Source organism: Drosophila ficusphila, unplaced genomic scaffold (genome assembly GCF_018152265.1).
Source record: "Drosophila ficusphila isolate 14025-0441.05 unplaced genomic scaffold, ASM1815226v1 contig_106, whole genome shotgun sequence".
Lineage (NCBI taxonomy): Eukaryota > Metazoa > Arthropoda > Insecta > Diptera > Drosophilidae > Drosophila > Drosophila ficusphila.
Window position 1 is genome coordinate 5,578,250 of NW_025063993.1, and position 20,104 is coordinate 5,598,353.

Genomic DNA, 20,104 nt, shown 5'->3' on the forward strand with positions numbered 1-20,104 from the left:
TTGCAAGTAACAAATTAAAGGTCGCAAGTGCCAAAGACTGATACCGACCCCCACACCATTACCCCACCCTCACAGCTATGTCGACGGCTATGGAAATGCTCTTCCTTTCGAAGATCGTGATAATAATAGTTGTAGCTATTGATTTACGCTTCTAAATTAAATTGATTTTGGTGTGGGGGTCGGTATCAGTCTTTGGCACTTGCGACCTTTAATTTGTTACTTGCAAAATGAGCGCGGAAACCTAAAAATCTATCATAAAGGCTGCGTTTCCTGATTTTTTAAATACTTTTCACTTTATCAAATGGTCTTACCAGCAGGATAACGCTCCCATCATACAGCTAGGGTGGTAAAAGAGTGGATTAAGGCTCAAAATGTGGACTTACTTGAATGGCCCCCATATTCACCTGACCTTAATATAATCGAAATCGTATGGGGGTTGCTATCGCGCAAGATATATGAAGGAGGCAGGTAATTTTCTTGCAAAACAACTTTAGTTAAGGCAATTAAAATAGCCTGGACAACCATTTCACTGCAAATACTGCACAATTTGTATAGCTCGCTTCCCGATCGTGTATTTGATGTTATATCGGACAACGGAGGGTTCACTTTTGATTAAAATTAGTAAAATGTACTTCAAAAATGTTCATTAGTATCAGCTAAGTTCAAAAATATGAATATTATCCTTGGTTACCTAAATAATGTTAATTGTTTTAGGTTGAACCTATTCAGATGACCCAAAAAAAATCATGAATTTGGTTAACCTTTCAGAAGAAAAATTATATAAGGAATAAATAATATGTTTTTGAAAAACCTTCTTCAGCATTTTATTATAAATTGATTCAAGAGTTAAAGAAAAAAAATTATGGAAATCGGTTCACTGGTTTAGGAATTATAGACAAATTACTTCCTCTGAGATCATGAACCTATTCAGTTGAGCGGCAGTGTATATAGTTGAAGAGTCAATGCGGTCTTTGGTTTGTCTCTTTATTTTAGCCTTTCTCAATGCTTGCCTCGTTCTCGTGTTTTTCCCCCCTCCCTCGATTTTTTTTTTGATTTTTTTTCGGGGGGCGGAAGGGGGCCAGTTTCCTGTACCTGTGCCAAAAAATTTTCAAATTTTCAAATGGCTTCTTCAATACGAATGCCCCCCTCCTCGTTGGCCATTCGGTATGAGTGTGTTTTTGCTCGGCTCTTTTGTTATCTTTGCCATTTGGGTGTCCGATGTGTGTGTCTTATTTCTTTTTTAATTTTTATTTTCGCTTCTTGGCAGCCGCCAGTTGGCCCCATGGAGCTGGTAAATTAGGCAAAAGCCAAAGGCCCACAGAAACTCTGCAAAGGGCCAAAAACGAATCGCTTCGAGTGTAAAAAATTGTCTTTCGTGGAATTCGAGACGGAGCAGAAGTCAATTGCAATGGAAATTGCCCCGAAGGGTCAATGAGTGGCACGTGAGTCGATCAAAAAACTCAAGGATGGCTTAAATTGTTTTTAAATTTCTAGTTTATCGTTTGTGGCTTTACTTCGGCTTGTAAAGGTATATTTGTTTAAATAAAATAATAGCTTCCTTTAACTATTTAAAAAACACTCCTTTTGTAGTACTCAATTATTAAATGTTTCTTGTACACATTATTATCATTGTTATTAAATTGATAAGGAAATACAAACCATGCCTTTTCGTGGGTATGCAAAGAAAGTTTACTTTAGAACAATTACCATTTGTAAATCCGAGATTCATGTGTACAGTAAAGTAAACCAATAAAAGCCAGTGAAGAACGTCCGAAAATGAAGCGTCTTTGCTTTATTTTGTGTCCAGAAGAAAGCAAACAATTCAATTAGCTGCCATTTGAGCGCAAGGAAGCAAGCTTTTGCCCCAGTCCGAGCTTGTCTATTTCTTTCTTGGCCTCTTCATCTCACCTCCCCAACTTTTAGGCACTACTAGACGTATTATTGTTAGTGTTGTTGTGCGGCTGTTGAGCGGCCAAGTTGCAGCTCTGAAGCTGAAGGAAGAGGCCGGAACACCAGAGCACCAGAACAGAGCGCCCGGCTCAAGTAGCTTCCACTTCCACTCGCAGGAGAAGCTTATGCTTTGGATTTTTCGCAGCTATCGCCACTCGAGCACACAATCGCACACACAGCAGAGGTCCGATTACTAGTACTGGAAAGGCAGTAAATATTTAGGAATAATTTATGGAGATTACAATTTTAAATATTATTGGAAACTAAAGCTATAATGCATAATTATCAAATTTCATATTTAATTAAAATCATTTCCAAAAGTATTAAGTATTTTAAGTAAAAAAATGTTCAAAAGTTTTTTTTATTGATTTTAGACAATTTACAATATCACTTTTATAAAAACTAAAATTGGCTATTTATATATAAGACTTTTTAGTTCAATTTTATACCTATTTATTTTTTTTATAAATTTCGATTTGAAAATTATGAGTGGCTCCTCGTCCAGCAAGGCGTTTATAATTTGCTGCTATTCCAGTGACCCCTGCTGTTTCTACACATGCCCAGCGTCTCCTCCCGCACAGTACACACTCGAAATGTGCTGACAAAGACCTAATCTAGGGCGTCTATAAACATGCGCTCGGGTCTAGCGCATAACGTATAAAGTACAGCGAACAGGGTCTAACGGCATAGTTAGGCTGCTTTGGACAGGTCCGACTTTCGGCCGGGATATGAAGCCGAAGCCGAAGCCAAAGCCCAAGCAGAAGCTGAGTCTGAGTCTGCCGACTGTCGACTGCGTACGTGTTGATAACTGCAGAGATGACGTGGAAAAAGAAGGGGTTTTAAGGGGGAGGAGGGAAGGGGGGGGATTGTGGAAGGGGGCGCATCCGCATTGCAGTTGGAGGGGAACACTCACGAGCGTTTGACTCTAGCTGGGCCGAGATTTTTAATGATTGGCACGATTGTCTTAGCTACTTAATGACATTCTCGAGTGCTGCGAACCGCCCCCGATAGGTGGCGCCTTTGTGCCGCTTTCGTGTCAACTAGCAAGTCGTACAAACGCTCGTATAACTTAATGAACTCTGCCGTCTGCCGTCTGCTGTGGGCCGTCTGCTGTCGTTCTAGTCCAGGCCAGCCTTCTCCTCCTTCCAAGGAAATCATCCAGCAAGGCGGCGTAATTTAATTTTAATTTCGCAAGCAGTTTGCTGGAAGTAATTGTATGCATTGAAAAGCGTATTTGCTGCTATCGCCTGGAAACACTCGTCGTCGCCCGATTCGAACTCGACTTGGCATCCCGCAGCAAAGTCGCAGTCAGAGTAACCCATTCATCTACTATATATGTGCATATGGATATGGATGGATATATGGATGTGTCTGGATGAAAGGCCGTCGCTGGCTTTTTGTTTCTCCGCGTCTCCTCCTCGTGATTTGTGTCAACTTTAACAACATTTTTGAAACACAATACGCGACCCGCTCCGCGTTTTGCTATTTTCGCTGTGCGTTCGACTGAAATACTATTTATATATGCACCAAAGATACAGCCAAAGATACAGCAACAGCTACGGCTACAGATACATTTGCATCTGCCGAACGGTAGGGTAAGGCACATTACTTATGCAACAAATAACCAAATAAAGGGGCAGCAAAAACATCCAGGAAAGTGAATTGATCCAAAAAAGCGTGGAAGACAAAAAGCAAGTAGAATCCATGCATGCATATCGCTCACATTTCGATGCCGCTTAGCGATAAAAAGCGCCACCAGACTCTCCCCGAGATACTTTGAGCAAATAAATATGCATTTCTCGATTTACCCCTCCCCTGGCCTCCTATTATTACTATTATTGTTTGTCTGTCTGTTTGTTTGTTTGTTTGCCAGCTTGTGTCATGCAAATGAAAATGAAGCCAGCTCCAAGCTGCAAGCTCCGAGCTCCAAGGAGCGCTTCTGTTTGCGCCGAGCATTATGGCTGTGTGCACATCCGGGCTTATTTCTCTCGCAGCGCTTCTCCTTTGACGCCGCCAAATTGTCCAGGTAGAGTCAATAGATGGCTGAAAAGAGCTCAAAAGGCTGGGCCAAACAGCGCCGGGGATTGTCTATCATGTGTCGAGGGTCATGGAAACGGGGCCAAGCGAACCTTTTTTTGCGAGTGGGTCTAGGATACATATTCAAAATTAAGACCCTTTTTCAAAAAAAAAAAAAAACAGTTTTACAATTCAAAATGCTTGGGAATTAATTGATCTTTTATATAACTTTTAAAGACATTTTTATACCATTGCAGAGCAAACGGTATTATAATTTCAGTCAGAAGTTTGCAAAAGGAGACACCTCAGACCCCATGAATTATATACAATATATTCTTGATCAGCATCACCATCTGAATCGGGATACGTCTGTATGTCTATCCGTCTGTCTGATTATCTTCAAACTTGTCTCTCAGTTTTAAAGCTATCTTGCTGAAACTTTCCCAAAAGTTGTGTAGTATATAAGTCGGAACTATATTCGATAGCTCCCATACGAGAGATTGATATCTGATTTCTTGTAGATGGGGTTCTTCAACAACTATCGAATTTCGAATTAAATTTTATGAAAATCGGATAACTATACCATATAGATTACTATAGATTATAGATTACTATACCATTAGATTTCATAAAAATCAACTATATCATATAGCTGTCATGTAAGCAATCGTCAAAATGTAGAAACTGCAGAGAAAGATCGGCATAGCTTCGATGTTGCTATGCCTTTATCTATTTTGTTCGACATATTAGATGACTGCAAGGGTATATAAATCAGCTTCCTTCCTTGGCTTTCTATTTGCCCTGCGCGGCAACACTGTCATTAATTGCCATTGGTAACTCCTTTTTGCACTTTGCTTATCGCTGCCTGGCTTTTTTGTTGGATTGGGTACTCGCTTGCAGAAGGCACGGTCGCTGATCGCCTGCCTGTTCCTTTCGCTTATATACTTTCGCTTTTTAAAAAGGCACAGAAAAATCGGTCTCCCTGCCCAACTTACTTTTACTTGTTCAAAAGGCACAGACAAATCGGTCTGCCTGCCTAACCAACCCTAAAAAAACATTAACTTTGTACATTTAAGGCCTTGGTGCCAGTTAAATAAATAAGTGTACATTTAAACGAAATTTGTGCGGCTTATTTTATTTGGGCAACACCACAGTTAATGGTTAATGAAAAAGCTCATTGACCCAACATATTTTATAAAATCAATGAGTGTTATCATGCTTTAAGCTCTGATTGTTTTTTTTTACGAACTAATGGTGGCTTTTTCGATGAGCTTTTGTTGATAACACCTATCAGTCTTATTCCAAATGCTCATCGGACTTAGGTAAATAGATCCAGAATCAGTTCTGTTTAAACTTTCGCGTGGTTCTCTGGTTATTCGGAATTAATATGTTGAAGTCGACCACTTACTGGTTAGTTTTGTTCCTTTCTTGGCACTCTTACGGATCCTTGGCCAAGGACTCTTCGGTGTGTCTTTTGCACGACCAGCCAAACCAATGTGGAGCATTCTGCCTGCAGGCGCTAAGGCCGATGATCGATCACATGGCTTTTCACCAGAGGAAGCTGAATGAGACCCAAGCGAAGCTGGACAGAGTGGAGGGTCAGCTATCTAAGCTGGACAGAATGGAGGGTCAGCTATCTAAGCTGGACAAAATGGAGGGTCAGCTATCTAAGCTGGACAACCTGCAGACAAAACTGGAGGCGATTGAAAGACAACTGTCAGCGATGCAAGAATTACCATCCAAAGCGAAAAAGGAACCCATAAGACAACTGTCAGCGATGCAAGAATTACCATCCAAAGCGAAAAAGGAACCCATAAATACGCATCCGTACGTTCGGATTGGCTCGAAATGGATTTACGTCGAACGCGAAAATCGTCGAAATTGGGAGGAAGCTGAAGCGTTCTGCCGTGGGATAAACGGTCACCTGATCACAATCCAGAACAACTCCGAGCTGAGCGCTCTGTATGAAAAGTTGGATAAATACACTGACTACTGGCTGGGGATCAATGACGTGGCCAAGGAGGGCGAGTTTGTGTCCGTGGCTTCCGGCAAGCCAGCTCCCTTTCTCAATTGGGAACACAACCAACCCGATAACCGGAACGGAAATGAAAACTGCGTGACTATTCGTCTCGGCCAAATGTGCGACCTCGACTGTAGTTATATATTTTTTTTCATTTGCGAGGCGACATTTTATTAAAAGAAATTGTGTGGTTATAATAAAAAGATTATCCAGGAATAAACATAAAAAGCGTTCTAGTTATGTTAAAATTTTATGGAAACCAACGAAATCCCTTAAACTTAAAAAACAACAAATAGTAATTGAGAGTTTTTTCTTCATTGGAAGTGAAAACAGACAATTGCACATACTTTCTACAATTCCTGTGTCAAGTTGATAACCCCGCTACCCAAAGCTACAGATTTCTAAAGCCTTATCACCAATACCTGCCGTTTCATCGTAATTCTTGAGATAAACCCTCTGACATTGTTTTAAAAGCAGTTGCCTTCGGCGGTTGAAGACTCATTCGCAACATGCTATTTTTCCATATGCTATGATTTTTAATCAAACTTAATCCATATTTAAAACATAAAAATTAGCAGTAGTGATTTGCTTGTTTTCAGCTCCCGCTCAAGCAATTTAATCTGAGTCGCCAATCCACAGAATTTTCGGCACTGAAAAGTGATTCAGATTTTCAAGTATTAACTTATTACAGTATCAGAATTTTAGACTCGTGTGATTATTTATTTATATAAAACATATTACAAATTTGCAGAAAATAAAACAAATGAAATGTTCAGCATCCTCGCAAACGCTGTCGTGCATTTCTGAGCTGTACAAACTGACGCAGCGATCGTTGTTGTTGAAGTTGTTCGGCTGTGTCGCTCGCCACTTGAAGTGGCCTTCCGGTGGCCACCGAGACGAACTGGCCCTGCTCGGCCAGGTCAGAAAGGCCCAGCCAGTAGGGAGTGTTCCTCTTCAGTTTACCCTCCAAGGCAGCGAGCTCCGCCTCGTTCTGGATGGTGGCCAGGTGACCGCCCATCTGGAGGCAGGCTTCCTCAGCCAGGCTCCACTTCTGGCGACTGTTGTTCCCCACGTAGAGCAGCCGGTCCGCGATCCGCTCGAACTTGCTGTACTGAAGGTTTTTGTTGGCCTTGGACAGGGCTTCCGCAATGCCTGCCAGCTGGCCTCCAATGCGATCCAATTTCGCCTGCAGGACCTTCGAAGCAGCCTCCTTCTGCTTCAGCAACTTCTCGAAGTTCGCCAGGCCAGCCGGCTCCCTGACTGTGCACGGATGTCTTCCAAGTATCCACACTGGCCTCCAGCGAGGACTCGAGCTTGGACAGGGCTTCCTGCACCGCCGAAAATTGAAATGAAAAAAATTTCATTAAAATCCGACAACGTTATCGTATAGCTGTCATAGGAAAAATCGAAATAACTCCGTTGTTTTTAGTCCCACGAGCATGGTTTTCGGAATATAGATTTTCTAACGACTCTTGAATTACGAATTAAATTTCATCAAAATCGGACGACTATATTATATAGCTGCCATATGAACAAAAGTCAAAAATGTGGAAAATTAATAGAAAAATCGTCATAGCTTCGATGTTGTTTTGCCTTTATGTATTTTGTTCGACATATTTGATTACTGCAAGGGTATATACATAAGCTTCGGCTTGCCGAAGCTAGCTTCCTTTCTTGTTTTGACTTAAAGATCTTAAATTTTTTCAAAACAGTTAAATTCAAATATGTTAAAATGAATATCAATTGCATTTATTAGTTTATTTTTCAGACTAGTAGCTTATTGGATTTATTAACTTTATTTATTATGTTTTTGATTTATAGCAATTGTTTGTATGTCGCGATTAGAATGTAATTAGAAATATGTATACTTAGCTCTTTTTAAATTGTAAAAAGTTGTAATAAATTATAGTGCCTGGTTTTGGTTATAACACATCTTTAAATTCGTGCCAAAAACTGGCTTAAAGGTAGTTGCATTTTTTGGCCCATCAATCACACCGACCGGTAATAGAGCACTTAAGAAACGGTTTAGTGCGAAAACCATTTACGCGCAGCAATTAAAGTTTCAGCAAACACTCCAAACTAGATTTGCGCCACTCTATAACTCTTCGATTCGACAACTAATACTGGCAGTCGATTGCCACCCTCCAGTTGCAATTCAATCAGGAAACAAACGATGATGAAAAATATTTTTGCCACTGGTTTTAAAATCTAAAATTTGTGGAATTTTGGGGCACACTCCCCTTTGGGGCGACCTCAGGATGCAGACAAAGGGGCGTGGCGGGGGCGTGTCACCTTCGCCGTCATCATCGCTGTCGTTGCCTCGTTCGATTTCCTGATTAATTTATGCCACTCGACGACGAAGGCAGTTAGCAACAATTTGCCGCAAGCAGAAGCGTCAAATTGAAATGGCCGAGCTTGGCAAGCGAAAAAACGGACGAGAAGAAATAAAATTGTCAATAAAATAAGTGCCGGACGGTTGCTCGCTGCTGCCCCTTTTCCTCCCCTTTCTTCAAAATACCCCCCCATTTCTACTATCCCAATCGCAATCCCACACCCAATCGCATTCCCATTCCCATTCCCATTCCGATTCCGAATCCCATGCCCTTTCCCTATTTCGCAGGCAGTCACTCAGTGCGTCCATCAGTCAAAGTTCAGTGCTTCCCTTTCTTCACATTGAATTTGCCGTGCAACATTTCCTGTTTCTTTCGCAGCCGCTGACTGTCACCCTCTTGCTCTTTTCCCTACACAATGCGAAATAATGATCAATTACTACAGCTGAAATAATTCAGAAAAGCCTGATTGTTAATAAACAAATACCATAATGAAAAGATTATAAAAAGTTTCTTTATTATGTCAAAGAAATCTATTTCTCTTACATTCGATTGTATATGAATTTTAAGCTCTATATGATTCTAAATAAAATTGTGTGTCTTATGATAAGCAATTCAAAGTATCGTATATATATTACATATGGGTGATTCCATATCAGATTTACAGTCGATATTGGGAAATTCGATGAGATATTTTTTTCATGCTCTTTATTGAAAATAAATCGACACGTATTTTTTTATTTGGCTCAGAAAATTTTTTGACAAAGTTATGATTTTTTGAATTTTTGATGAACTGCCTTTTTTGATGACAGTCGCGTTTTCCAGCCCCAATAACTCGAAAACCGTACGTCGCAGAAAAAAAATGAATAGGAAGTAAAAATTTCATCCTTCCTTCTTCTTTGCAAAACTTTCGTGAAAAAATTTTTTAAACAATTTTTCACCACAAAAAGTTCAAATGTTTATAACAAATTCATTTTTCTCCAACTTGGACATTTTTGATTTTTTTTTTTTCACAATAAATCCTTCAATTTCTTCTGATGAACATACTAAAATTTCAGAATGGGATCAAAATTAGTTTTTAAGTTATAGAATTTTAAAGATTATCATGCACGGTCCGCGCGTCAATTCGCTTTGCGCGCGCATAGTAAGGGTCAATAAAATGAATTTTTAATGCTATTTAATTCTATAACTCAAAAACTAATTTTGATCCCATTCTGAAATTTTAGTATGTTCATCAGAAGAAATTGAAGGATTTATTGTGAAAAAAAAAAAAAATCAAAAATGTCCAAGTTGGAGAAAAATGAATTTGTTATAAACATTTGAACTTTTTGTGGTGAAAAATTGTTTAAAAAATTTTTTCACGAAAGTTTTGCAAAGAAGAAGGAAGGATGAAATTTTTACTTCCTATTCATTTTTTTTCTGCGACGTACGGTTTTCGAGTTATTGGGGCTGGAAAACGCGACTGTCATCAAAAAAAGGGCAGTTCATCAAAAATTCAAAAAATCATAACTTTGTCAAAAAAATTTTCTGAGCCAAATAAAAAAATACGTGTCGATTTATTTTCAATAAAGAGCATGAAAAAAAATATCTCATCGAATTTCCCGATATCGACTGTAAATCTGATATGGAATCACCCATATGCTTTTGCTATTGTAAAGAAACTTATTTAAAATGCATTCCATCAATTTTTCAATTTTGTAAAGTTTCTTCAACATTTAGTTTTTCCTGGTATGGACCGATTTGCAATACACCTACTTTTTATTTCGGTGTGCATTCGTTTTTTAACCACAACCCCCGCTGTATCTGCGCTGATGTTTTTGCAGCTCGCTTCATATTCTTTTGAATGTGATTATCCTGAGGCTGTGGCCACCGCATCTTGGCTCCGATAGAATGGTTTGTCGCACTCCGACCATCCGCCTGCGTTCGCTTTTGCATCGCATTTAATGTCCTGCCAGTTGGCCAATGGCTTCTCATCCCTGCGCTTCTATTCCATCCCCCCTTTCCCCTCCCCCCTTTCTGCTTTCTCCTTCCCCTGTCCTGTCTACAGTTTCGCTGTTTTGTTGACTTTGGCACGAGTTTGGTTAAAAAGTTCACACATGCCGCACACTCTGTCTCGTTTTTCAGCTGCACAGCTGCGGTCAGAATAACAGCAGTGCAGGCCAAGTTTTCGAGGTTCCCTCGAATGTTTTTATTTAAGAGTTTAAGTACAATATTGTGCTTAATTAAACTGAATTTACTTTTGCTTGAAATAATTTCATTTTATTGTGGTAAAGTAAATTATAAATATGTACCTACAAAACAAAAGGCATCAAATAATGTATGCAAATAATAATGCATCTGGAATTTTGTTTTTAAATATGAAGAAATCTGTGACAGAAAAAAAGTATTTTGTACTACAAATAAAATCAATTTAAATCTCTAAAATCTTTATTTTTAATAAATAATAAATAATAATGTATCTCGAATTTTGTTTTTAAATATGAAGAAATCTGTGACAGAAAAATAGTATTTGTACCACAAATAAAATAATTTAAATCGCTAAAATCTTTATTTTTATTATGGTTATATAGAATTCAATGATATCTCACTAAAAGTATTAATTGGTTTTTAATTTTTTATTACACTTTGTATGATATATTCGTTGACTTAAAGAACTGATCCTGGTTGTGCGTGCGAGTGTCCTGGGCTTCCTTCCATGATGTTGCGCCTTTGGCTTTAGCCGTAGACACGTTGTTGTTTCATCTTTCCGCCGCTTTCCCGTGTTGGCTATCAACTTTGGGGGGCGTTGCTGGTTTGAATATTTACACAAGTGACACTGAATATATAGTATATGTGTGTATATATAGACCGACTGGGGCTGCAGGTCTGCAGGACCGCTTCTTGCTTCCCGCTCCTCGCTCTCTGGTCCTGCCAACAATTAATTAACTTGTACGAAGTATCAAAATGTCGTGTAGCCTTTGGGCCCCTAAAACCGTTTTGGATGCGGAGATTTTGAGCCTTCGGCAGGGAAAAGTTTGGGGGGGAAAACGAGGGGGTTCTTGCAATTTCAAGCCGGCGCCTAAGTGCATGCTACGTAAATTTTAAATTAATAAGCATCCAGCCTTATCCTGTACGTAGCATCTAGCGTCCAGGATCTCCGCCCCGCCAGCTTTCTCCTTCAATTGCAGCCGCATGTGGCGCTTGTCATATGCCATTATTATGGAATGTTCATTCTGGCCCAACTAATAGACAATTTTTTGGCAGCCAAAAACGGAACACGACAATGCAGACAGTGGATGGGCAGAGGGGGAGGGGGAGGGGGTGGGGGCTATGGGCCAGTGGATGGGGGCAGGAAGACGAAGTAGGTGGAAGGATACAAGACGAGGCCATGTCGTGACGTTGCCAAGGATTCGCCTCGTGCTCCGTGTGCAGCGGAAGCATTTAAATTAAGGACGACACATTAAAATTATGCAATAACAACAAACTATTATTATTATTATTACGGTAAGAAGAAGGCGGGGATACTGGGAGATGCTAAAATATAGATTAAAGCCCGGCATGCCGCCATGCTTGGCTTTTCAATTTGCTAAATCCTAACAAGAACATTGTGAGTCGGGCAAATACTAAGAGCCCGGCTAACTGAACTCTAACAACTTTTAGTTGCAAAAGATTGAGATTGCTTGGCTGCAGAACATTTAATGAGCGCCGTGAATGTCAACACCAAACTTGTGGGAGTCTCGTCCTTGTGTGTGAACCGCCCCCTTTTCCCTTATTTTTTTTGGGGGTGGTCTCTTGGTTCTTTTGGCTTTTTGTCGGCTCGGGAAGTCATAAGTCGCAAGTTCTGTGAAAATAGGCAAAGCAGACGAGCAAATATGCAGTCAGACAGTCGGGCACAAAAGTCGGGCCACTGCAGCACACAGCACAGTGGCTCCTGGAGCTCCTCCTCCATACTATACCATATATCCTCCGCCGATCCACGTCACACACACTCGCCATCCTGGCCGGGTTATCGACTTTATGTGTTTGTTGTTCGGGCCATGCCTTCGCTGTGTCTTTGGGCCCAATTCAATTGCAGAGCCACGTCTCCCACACGGAGAAAATTGACGCCTTAATTCAGGCCGGACCTTGAATTATATTGAAGAGATTTTTAAATCCCAATACCTAATGCTTGAATACGCATGCTTAATGCATTTATTCATTAAGCAAATCAGTATTTAAGCTGTTAGTTTTAAATTTAATAATTCGACTTCAAATTTCAGAGTTCCAAACCTTTTATTAGTTTGAAAATGTCTAAAAAGCATTAGTTTAGTATTGGAAGAAATTGTAAATAACAAAGGAAAGTATATTTAAAGTAATTTTCATTCAACATTACCCTTATTGTACATTTTGTATCCTTACAATTTAACAATTTTTGGTTGATAAAAGCCAAACACAATATAGGAAGATAAAACAATATGATATTACCTTTTTTCCTGTGCACTTTGCACCACCTTTATATTGGTTCTGGGGCTCTGATTTTCTTTGAACAACCGAAAGTTTTTCGTCTGTTCGTGGCCAGTTTGTTTGGTGCCAGGCAATTTTGACACGGCAAAGGTAAATATTCTTATCCTCGAGTGTCCGAGTTCAATAATGAAAGCCACTTCGATATCTTTGCTTCCAGCCGAGTCTCATTAGAAGTTCCAGCAAACCGAACTTCGCACCGAAAACCACTGAACAGCGACAACTTTTGCCTTCATTGTTTCCAGCTCGTTGCTCCTGTTTTTCCCCCGACTTTTCCCCGCAGCCGCTTTCCCTTCTATTTCTGAGACTCTGCCGGCTGCAGTGGCTCTAAGTGACATTTTCCCCAACGGTTGTTAACCGCTCAGCACGGCCTGCCCTTCCCATTTTCCCACTTTCCCCATTTTCCCCACTTTCCCACTTTCCCGCTTACCCGCTTCTGCCGCCTTTCCCCATTAGGAGGCAAGTCACCGCACCATTGTCAGGGGCCTTAGCTGCGCTTCCGTTCGCAGAGCAGTCAAATATATTGCCAACTTCCTGCCTGCTACCAAAGTCGAGCTCCTACTTGATAGGCTCCTCTCGCACACACTTACACACACCCCCCAACACTCGCACACACACGGCGGAAAAATGAAGGAAATGCCGGCAGAAGACGGCCAGGAAGAATTGAACATCCAATACCCTAACCGCGTGGCGGCAGGAATTTTCATTAAACTTAATCAAGTTTGATTGCATTCTTTCTTTATATTAGCCTCTCTCGAATGCTTTTGATTTTGGATCTCCCATTCAGACATGATTTCTTGATAGGGATGAGTTATAAAGAATGCTTTGTTTGTTTTTAAATTTATGGTAACATTTCCTTAGAGTATAATGTATAGTATTCCTGGTGTTTCTAGATTTACCTATGTTCTTATGATTAAAGTTAATCCCAATAACGTGGTATAGATTTTAGAAATTATTGAATTTTTTTTTATTATTTCTAAAAAATTTAATATATCATTTTATTTATGATGCAAAAGTTTAGTCATAGTTTTTTTAGCTCTCAATAAAGTTTAAAAATTTAATTTTTTGACCAGACAGGGATATCTTGTAACCAATTTTCCTTTCTTTAACCTTTTCTTGAATGAATTATTCATTTTATTGAAGCTAACGAACTCAAAATCCCATCAAGGGTATGCGGCACAAAAAAATATCGAAGAGATGGTAAAAATCCTCGCAGAGTCGACATCGATTAAGTTATTACGAAATTGTGCGCTACGTGTCTTCCTAGCTGATTCCACTACCACTTCTTACTCGACTTCCTGAACTTCCTTTGGCTATATATATACAGCCGTATATATATTTATATGTACGTGGATCCTAGTCTAGCCGAAAGCCACCCGCAATCCGCAATCCGCCAGGACCTCACGTAATTCGCTGTCTGTGTGAGTGAGCCTTCCATTTAGCTGGTGGCCTTAAACTGGGTCAGACCAAAAATGCTTGTAGCTCCTTTGCATAACCGAAAATTGTTTCGGTTGTTGCAGACAACGCGGATGGTTGTTGCTTGTTGTTGCCGCTGTCGCTGCCTCATGTTGCCGCCGCTAGCCGTTGCAAGTTGTTGCTGCATTGTTACTGAATTCTCCTTGGTTTTTGCCTGGCTTTCTGCTATAATGTCGGCTGGCTCTGATTGACATGCGTTTATGGCTCTAGACTGGCTGGTGTTGCTGCTGCAGATGTTGCTGCGGCTCTTGTTGTTGCTGCTATTGCTGCTCCTATTGTTGTTGTTGCTGTTGCTGCTGCTGCTGCTGCTGCTGAGGTCAAGTCAAAGAGTGTCACAACATGTCTGCTTCCGGTAGACGCACACACACACTCGCACACCGACACACAGACGGAGGGGCGGAGGTGTTGTTTACATATTAAAGTTGCATGACCCCGTAGCAGCAGCAACAACAACAGCAGCAGCAGCAATCATTGCATCCACGAAGTTGCAGCCACGAAGTTGCAACTCGTTAGTCGTGCGAAATGGTCCTTTAATGTGGCATCATCCTGTGTGATTTGAAGCCTTGCACGTGACTAAAACTAAAACACGGCAGCAACGTGCAACGTGCAACGCGCAACCTGCAACACCAGTCAGCTGCTGCTGCCAAGCTCTCTCTCTCTCTCCCTCTCTCACCGCTTTCCTTTGGCTCTCTTACTTTCGCCGATTCTCTTAGATTCGCTCTTCAAGCTTTGACGCGTGGAAAGCGCTTTTCATTCATAAAAATGGCGTCAAGCTTTTTGCCGAGTTGTGGAAAAGCGTCGCCAGCTGGCGCCACTGGGGCGACGTCTTCGAGGAAATGCCATCGCAGGAATTGGCAAAAAAGGCTGCAGACAGCGCAGAATGCATGTCTGCCTGCACATCCTTTCTTCCATGTCCAGAGCTCCGTGTCCGTGTCCCTGTCCGTATCCGTGTCCGTGTCCATTCACCAAGTCCGTGTTCGTGTCCGCCCCTAAATGTCAGCGCTTGTTTTGATGCTAGCTCACGCGCCGTAAACAACTTATTATTATTGCAACTGCTCCTTCGACTTTCGGCCGCTTTATCGCTGTCCCTTTTTGCCAGCCCCACCTCCCCCCCGCGCCCCATTTTCCCATTTCCCTGCTTTCCCGCCTTGGCCGCCTTTCAAATTTCGTTTTTGTGTGCCGCAAACATGGCCGCACATACATTTGTACCTCTGGGAAACGGAAACGCAAACGCAGGCAGTTCTATTTAGCTTAAGTTATTGATACCCTGCGGAAAGGTGAGACTGGGAATGGTAAGCCTGGGTTGTCAAGTCAATCAAATAGAGGGCATAATAAAAGATTAAGGCTATTGAATTATATTTTTTTTATCCTACTATTTTTAAACTTATTTGGTATCAGAACTGTGATTAAACATTTTTAAACGATGCTATTAAATTCCTTTAAATCTCATATTAACCAAAGATTATTTTTTTAATTGTATTTATTAAATGTAACGAAAGATAGATTAATTGTATAATATTAAAGACATTCAAAATACTGTACGTAGTATTAATTTTAACAATCCCTAATCAATTGTGTCATTGAATGATTTATCAATTTGAACTTTTAAATTTCAAATTGTAGATAATACAATCAAAAACAATAAATGATATCCAATACAATTATACAATAATTTTATATCACTTTACCCAGAACCAGACTCCCACTTGGGATCATTGAAACATTTGATTCGACGTTTCCCCAGGGTATCGTTGGTGTGTCTACCCATTACTTACTCGCTTTTTGCTACCTTTGTGTCCGCCGTGTCCTGACGTTGGCAATCTACTCCGGCGGATCAGTTGGAGGAACGGATTGGAAGGACGAATTGGGAAGGGGAAGGGGGAACCGGCAGGAGGTTGCTTAAGTGGCTCCTGCTTGGCCTCCGTCCATGTCAAAATCTATCTCATTGGCGTTGCCAACTTTTTGACTGCGCGCCCGAAACTCTTTCGCTTGCATTGCAATGCAACTACGCCCCCGACCACGCCCCCGATGCTGTCAAACTTTTATCTACGAGGTTGTCTTGCACAATATATATTTGTACTTTTTTTTAAGCTGGCCTCCCTTTTTCTGTGTTGTTTTTTTTTTTGGTTTTTGTGTGCGCTTATAAATCATAAATACATATTTTACGAGCTCGTTTGTGGTCGGGACTCACATTTCATTTGAAATAATTTGTGGCATATTGGCAATTATTCATTCTGCTCTTTATTTTTTCCCTGGCATTTTCGCAGTTCCTTCTCGGAACGGCTTAAGAGCCTCGGCAAATTGTTGTGATGTGGATTTCGCCCTGGATTTGGCTTGGCTTTATCTCTCGTCCTGGCAGAATACTGCTGGTGACATCGCACAAAAGGTGGGGCATCTGGGGGTTATCTGGGATAGGTAACAACTGCGCCCTTCTTTGGGGAGTGTGCGGTTAATAGGGCACCGAGGCAGAAGTTGATTTAGTGCCTCGGTCGGTGATAAGCCGCGTGGACCGCCTGCTCCACGGAGCCATCATAATAACTGCTATAGGGAAATTGAGTTACGGCCAATACATGCGGAAATGGCTGAGAACGCAGAGATGGAGATATTAGTTTTTGGGGCTGTGACTGCAAACGAAAGTTATTTCTGTAGTTCAGCCATGAATAATGGTGTATGAAGTGTACTAAAGATTACTTTTATTTGTTATTGATTTGTTTAACTTCTGTATCCTAGGGTAATTATCCGTTATAAAAACATTTTCTTATAATGCAATTAATATCCTATAATTGACATTACCACCTATGACGTTTAGAATGAGTTTACCCAGTTAACCATTTGTTTGCATGTCTTGAAATTGATGTGGCATTTAAAAGCGTTATCCAATTTTTCTTTCAAAACCAATTAAAGCAAACGAATCCAGTCCAAGTTTGTGCTAATTTATTCAGACATTTGATGCAATAGAGAAGTGATGGCAACAACGGGGGAAGGAGGTTAACTATCACTACAAATTTGACTCGATTAACCTTTTCAATTTAACACACACACACTCGGGAAAATACAAAACGAGTCATCAAGTTCACGAGAAGCCAAATCAAAAGGCTAAAGGGATCGCCCAAAAGGGGCGTGGCAAGCACTAAACCACTCTTTATCTGTACCGTTATCGTTTTCCCCTGCTCTTTCCGTTTTCGTTTCATTGTGTGCACTCGAAAAGATAATGCAGTATTTCCCCGTTCTCAGACTTTAAATACATTTATCTTTTAAATACACTACATATTATTGAAACACATTATTTAATGATTACAATTTATTTAAGAGCCCAACACTTTTTCCTAAGATAAAAATCAAGTCTCAAAGTTTTTTTCTCTCTGTATGAATTTTCAATTGCTCTTTGGGGCAGGTGTTAATGTATCTTTCAAATGCTGCCATTGAATTGAATTGAAAGTTAATTTGCCAATTGGTCCCACAGCTCCCAGCACAAAAGGGGGTGCAAAAAGGGGGCTCAGAAGGGGCGGAGGGCGGCAAATTCGAGGAGGGGTAGCTGCAAGCTTGCATTTTCAACTAGTTGTGCAAAGTGTGATTAAATGTTTTGTGTGTTGCAGCTTTCAGCTTTTGTTGCGTGTTTTTATTGCCACCCCTCAAACAAAGCGAAGGGCGGCGAGGTGAAGGGGCGGGGGAATGGTTTAGGGGGTATTCGGGTTGGAGTGCACATGACATTAGGCAACACTGTCCCACTGGCGAGGACATTTTCAAAATGTGCTGCCACAGACAAAGCCTTCTCAATCCCCCCTTATTCATCGTGCCTTCTTTTTCTGCTGAGTTGCTAAAAAACTTCTTTTCAGCAAACGTTTTGTGGTTAAGGGAGGGGGTGGTGCGGGGTCGGGTGTTGTGTTTGCCGCAAACAAGCAACAAGAAGGGGCAGAGGGAGGGGCGCTGGATGAAGGGGGGTGACTGGATGGGAGCCACAACATCCCCAATGAAAGTGAAAAAAATCTGTTTGCATATTACATAGCCGGGCGAAGCGATGTTGAGGATGTTGGTAGGAGGACAGTGGGTCGCAGGACCTTCCTGCCCCACCAACTACCTCCCTTCTGCCCCCTCTCGACGAATTTCTCGTCCTGCCACCGAATGCAGCTTCCAGCTGTGCACGCTAGGTGTCGCCTGCGTTGAAGGCGAGGCAACCAAGGCGTTCGAGCATCTTCAAAGTTGAAGTAATGCGGCCTCAAGTGGCAGCCACCAAAAGAGGGGAAGCCCCTTTGCATTCGCCTACCCCCTCAACAGCCACCACAGATATTACACTCAGCAAATAATAGTCTGAAAATACATTAAGTCACTTAGATAAATAAAATATACATGTTCGATTGATTTTGGTGTTAAGAATTTGAATAAGTTGTAAATAGTAATGTTTACCATTTAATAAACTCAAAACATTTACTAATTTTGTAGGTCCCAGAAAACATACACTTGAAAAAATTTGAATATTATTTACAGGAAATATCACTGAACGATAACTTGTTAAGCCATTTGTTTCAGTGACTTTGGCGTTCTGCCGCCATTTAAAATTGCTTGTCCTCACCTGAGTTTGGGTGTGTGGGCGGGTGTGTGTATCTGTGTGTGTTATGTTTGAATGAACGCCTGCGTCTTTTATCTTTTCATAAATTTTCCTGCTTTTGTGCCTCTTTCTCTGGCATTTTCCATACCCCCACCCTCCCCTCTGTTTCACTTTCCCCCGCAGCTGCTGGCACTTACAATCACTTTTATTTCGCGTCGCTTTCTGCGACTTTCCTTCGGCGAGTTTTCCAAGTTTTCTGCAGTCAGGCCAACAACAATTTTTAATGCTTACGAAATTTGAATTGAATTTGCCAACAGCACAAGGATGCTCTCTAAACTGCCGGAGCGCTTTCTCCGCTTTCTTCGCTGTTTATGTGTTTTCTGTTTTTTCCTTTTATTTTCTACTCCCTTTTCCCAATTTGCATCCGCCTGCTGCCTTCAATTTGAGGACAACTTCAGCTTCAAATTTAACTTCAACTTCAGATTCAGCATTTCGCCGTGGCACGTCACCTGCCTTTGAGCCAGCTTTCGGCATCCTTTTTGCCTAGTTTCACGCTTTGGTTTTCCTTAATCGCTTATCCCTGCTAGACTTACATACACCATGCAGTGTAAAAATGCCTTTAAGCTTGGGCTTTTTATTTATTAAAAATTTATTGCCTAAGTGGTTTATTCATTTTACAACTTCAAGAGGCTTTATTGTTGTAAATTAAATTATTTTCGGACACATAGATCAACTTTTACAAATCGATTAAATGCGAAAGGCTTACAGCACAACATTAGTGTATAAACTTATACTGTTTTACCTATACATTTTTAGAAATTGAAAACCACAACGTTGCATTGCTTTTAAGAATACCAAAATTAAATAAATAGTTTATAAATTAAAATACTTGTCAAGAAACTTAAATTACTCTTACCTAGAATGTTTAAAAAATAATTTATTCTAGAAGCTCTATAAAATGAATTACAATTTGTTAGCACAAGTTAAATTTTTTGTTTATTTTAATTCAAATTAATGCAAAATAAAATCAGTTAATAGTTTAAATTATGTTTCATATTGTTTGTCATTATTGTTATTCTATAAATAAAGGTCAGATATTCCAAATAAGTCGTTATTTAAATGATAAAATCAGTATTGAACTCTTAATACACATATTATTACTAAAATCAGTAGTTGTCAACTTTAAATACTCCTTTTGGTTCTTGTGGCTCAACACTTTTTTCTCGCTCTGCACGAGCGTATTGCCACAATGTGACGTAACAATGCCCAGAGCGACCAAGTGCAATG

At 40.5% G+C, this 20,104-nt stretch overlaps 2 protein-coding genes across 7 annotated transcripts in view; both read left to right on the forward strand.

Annotated features, from left to right (window-relative positions):
• The window catches only part of LOC108099810 (RNA-binding protein Musashi homolog Rbp6), a 195,971-nt gene that overhangs the window by 21,537 nt on the left and 154,330 nt on the right, over window positions 1-20,104 (forward strand). The gene's annotated exons all lie outside the window — the stretch shown is intronic.
• LOC108099813 (C-type lectin domain family 3 member A-like) lies at window positions 5,285-6,201 on the forward strand. The gene has a single exon (XM_017203442.2). It carries the CDS (start codon window positions 5,354-5,356, stop codon window positions 6,161-6,163), a length of 810 nt encoding a protein of 269 aa, XP_017058931.1. The 5' UTR covers window positions 5,285-5,353; the 3' UTR covers window positions 6,164-6,201.

Bases quoted from the DNA above. Each gene is read 5' to 3' on its own strand.
- LOC108099813 (XM_017203442.2), top strand. From the start codon at position 5,354: ATGTTGAAGTCGACCACTTACTGGTTAGTTTTGTTCCTTTCTTGGCAC.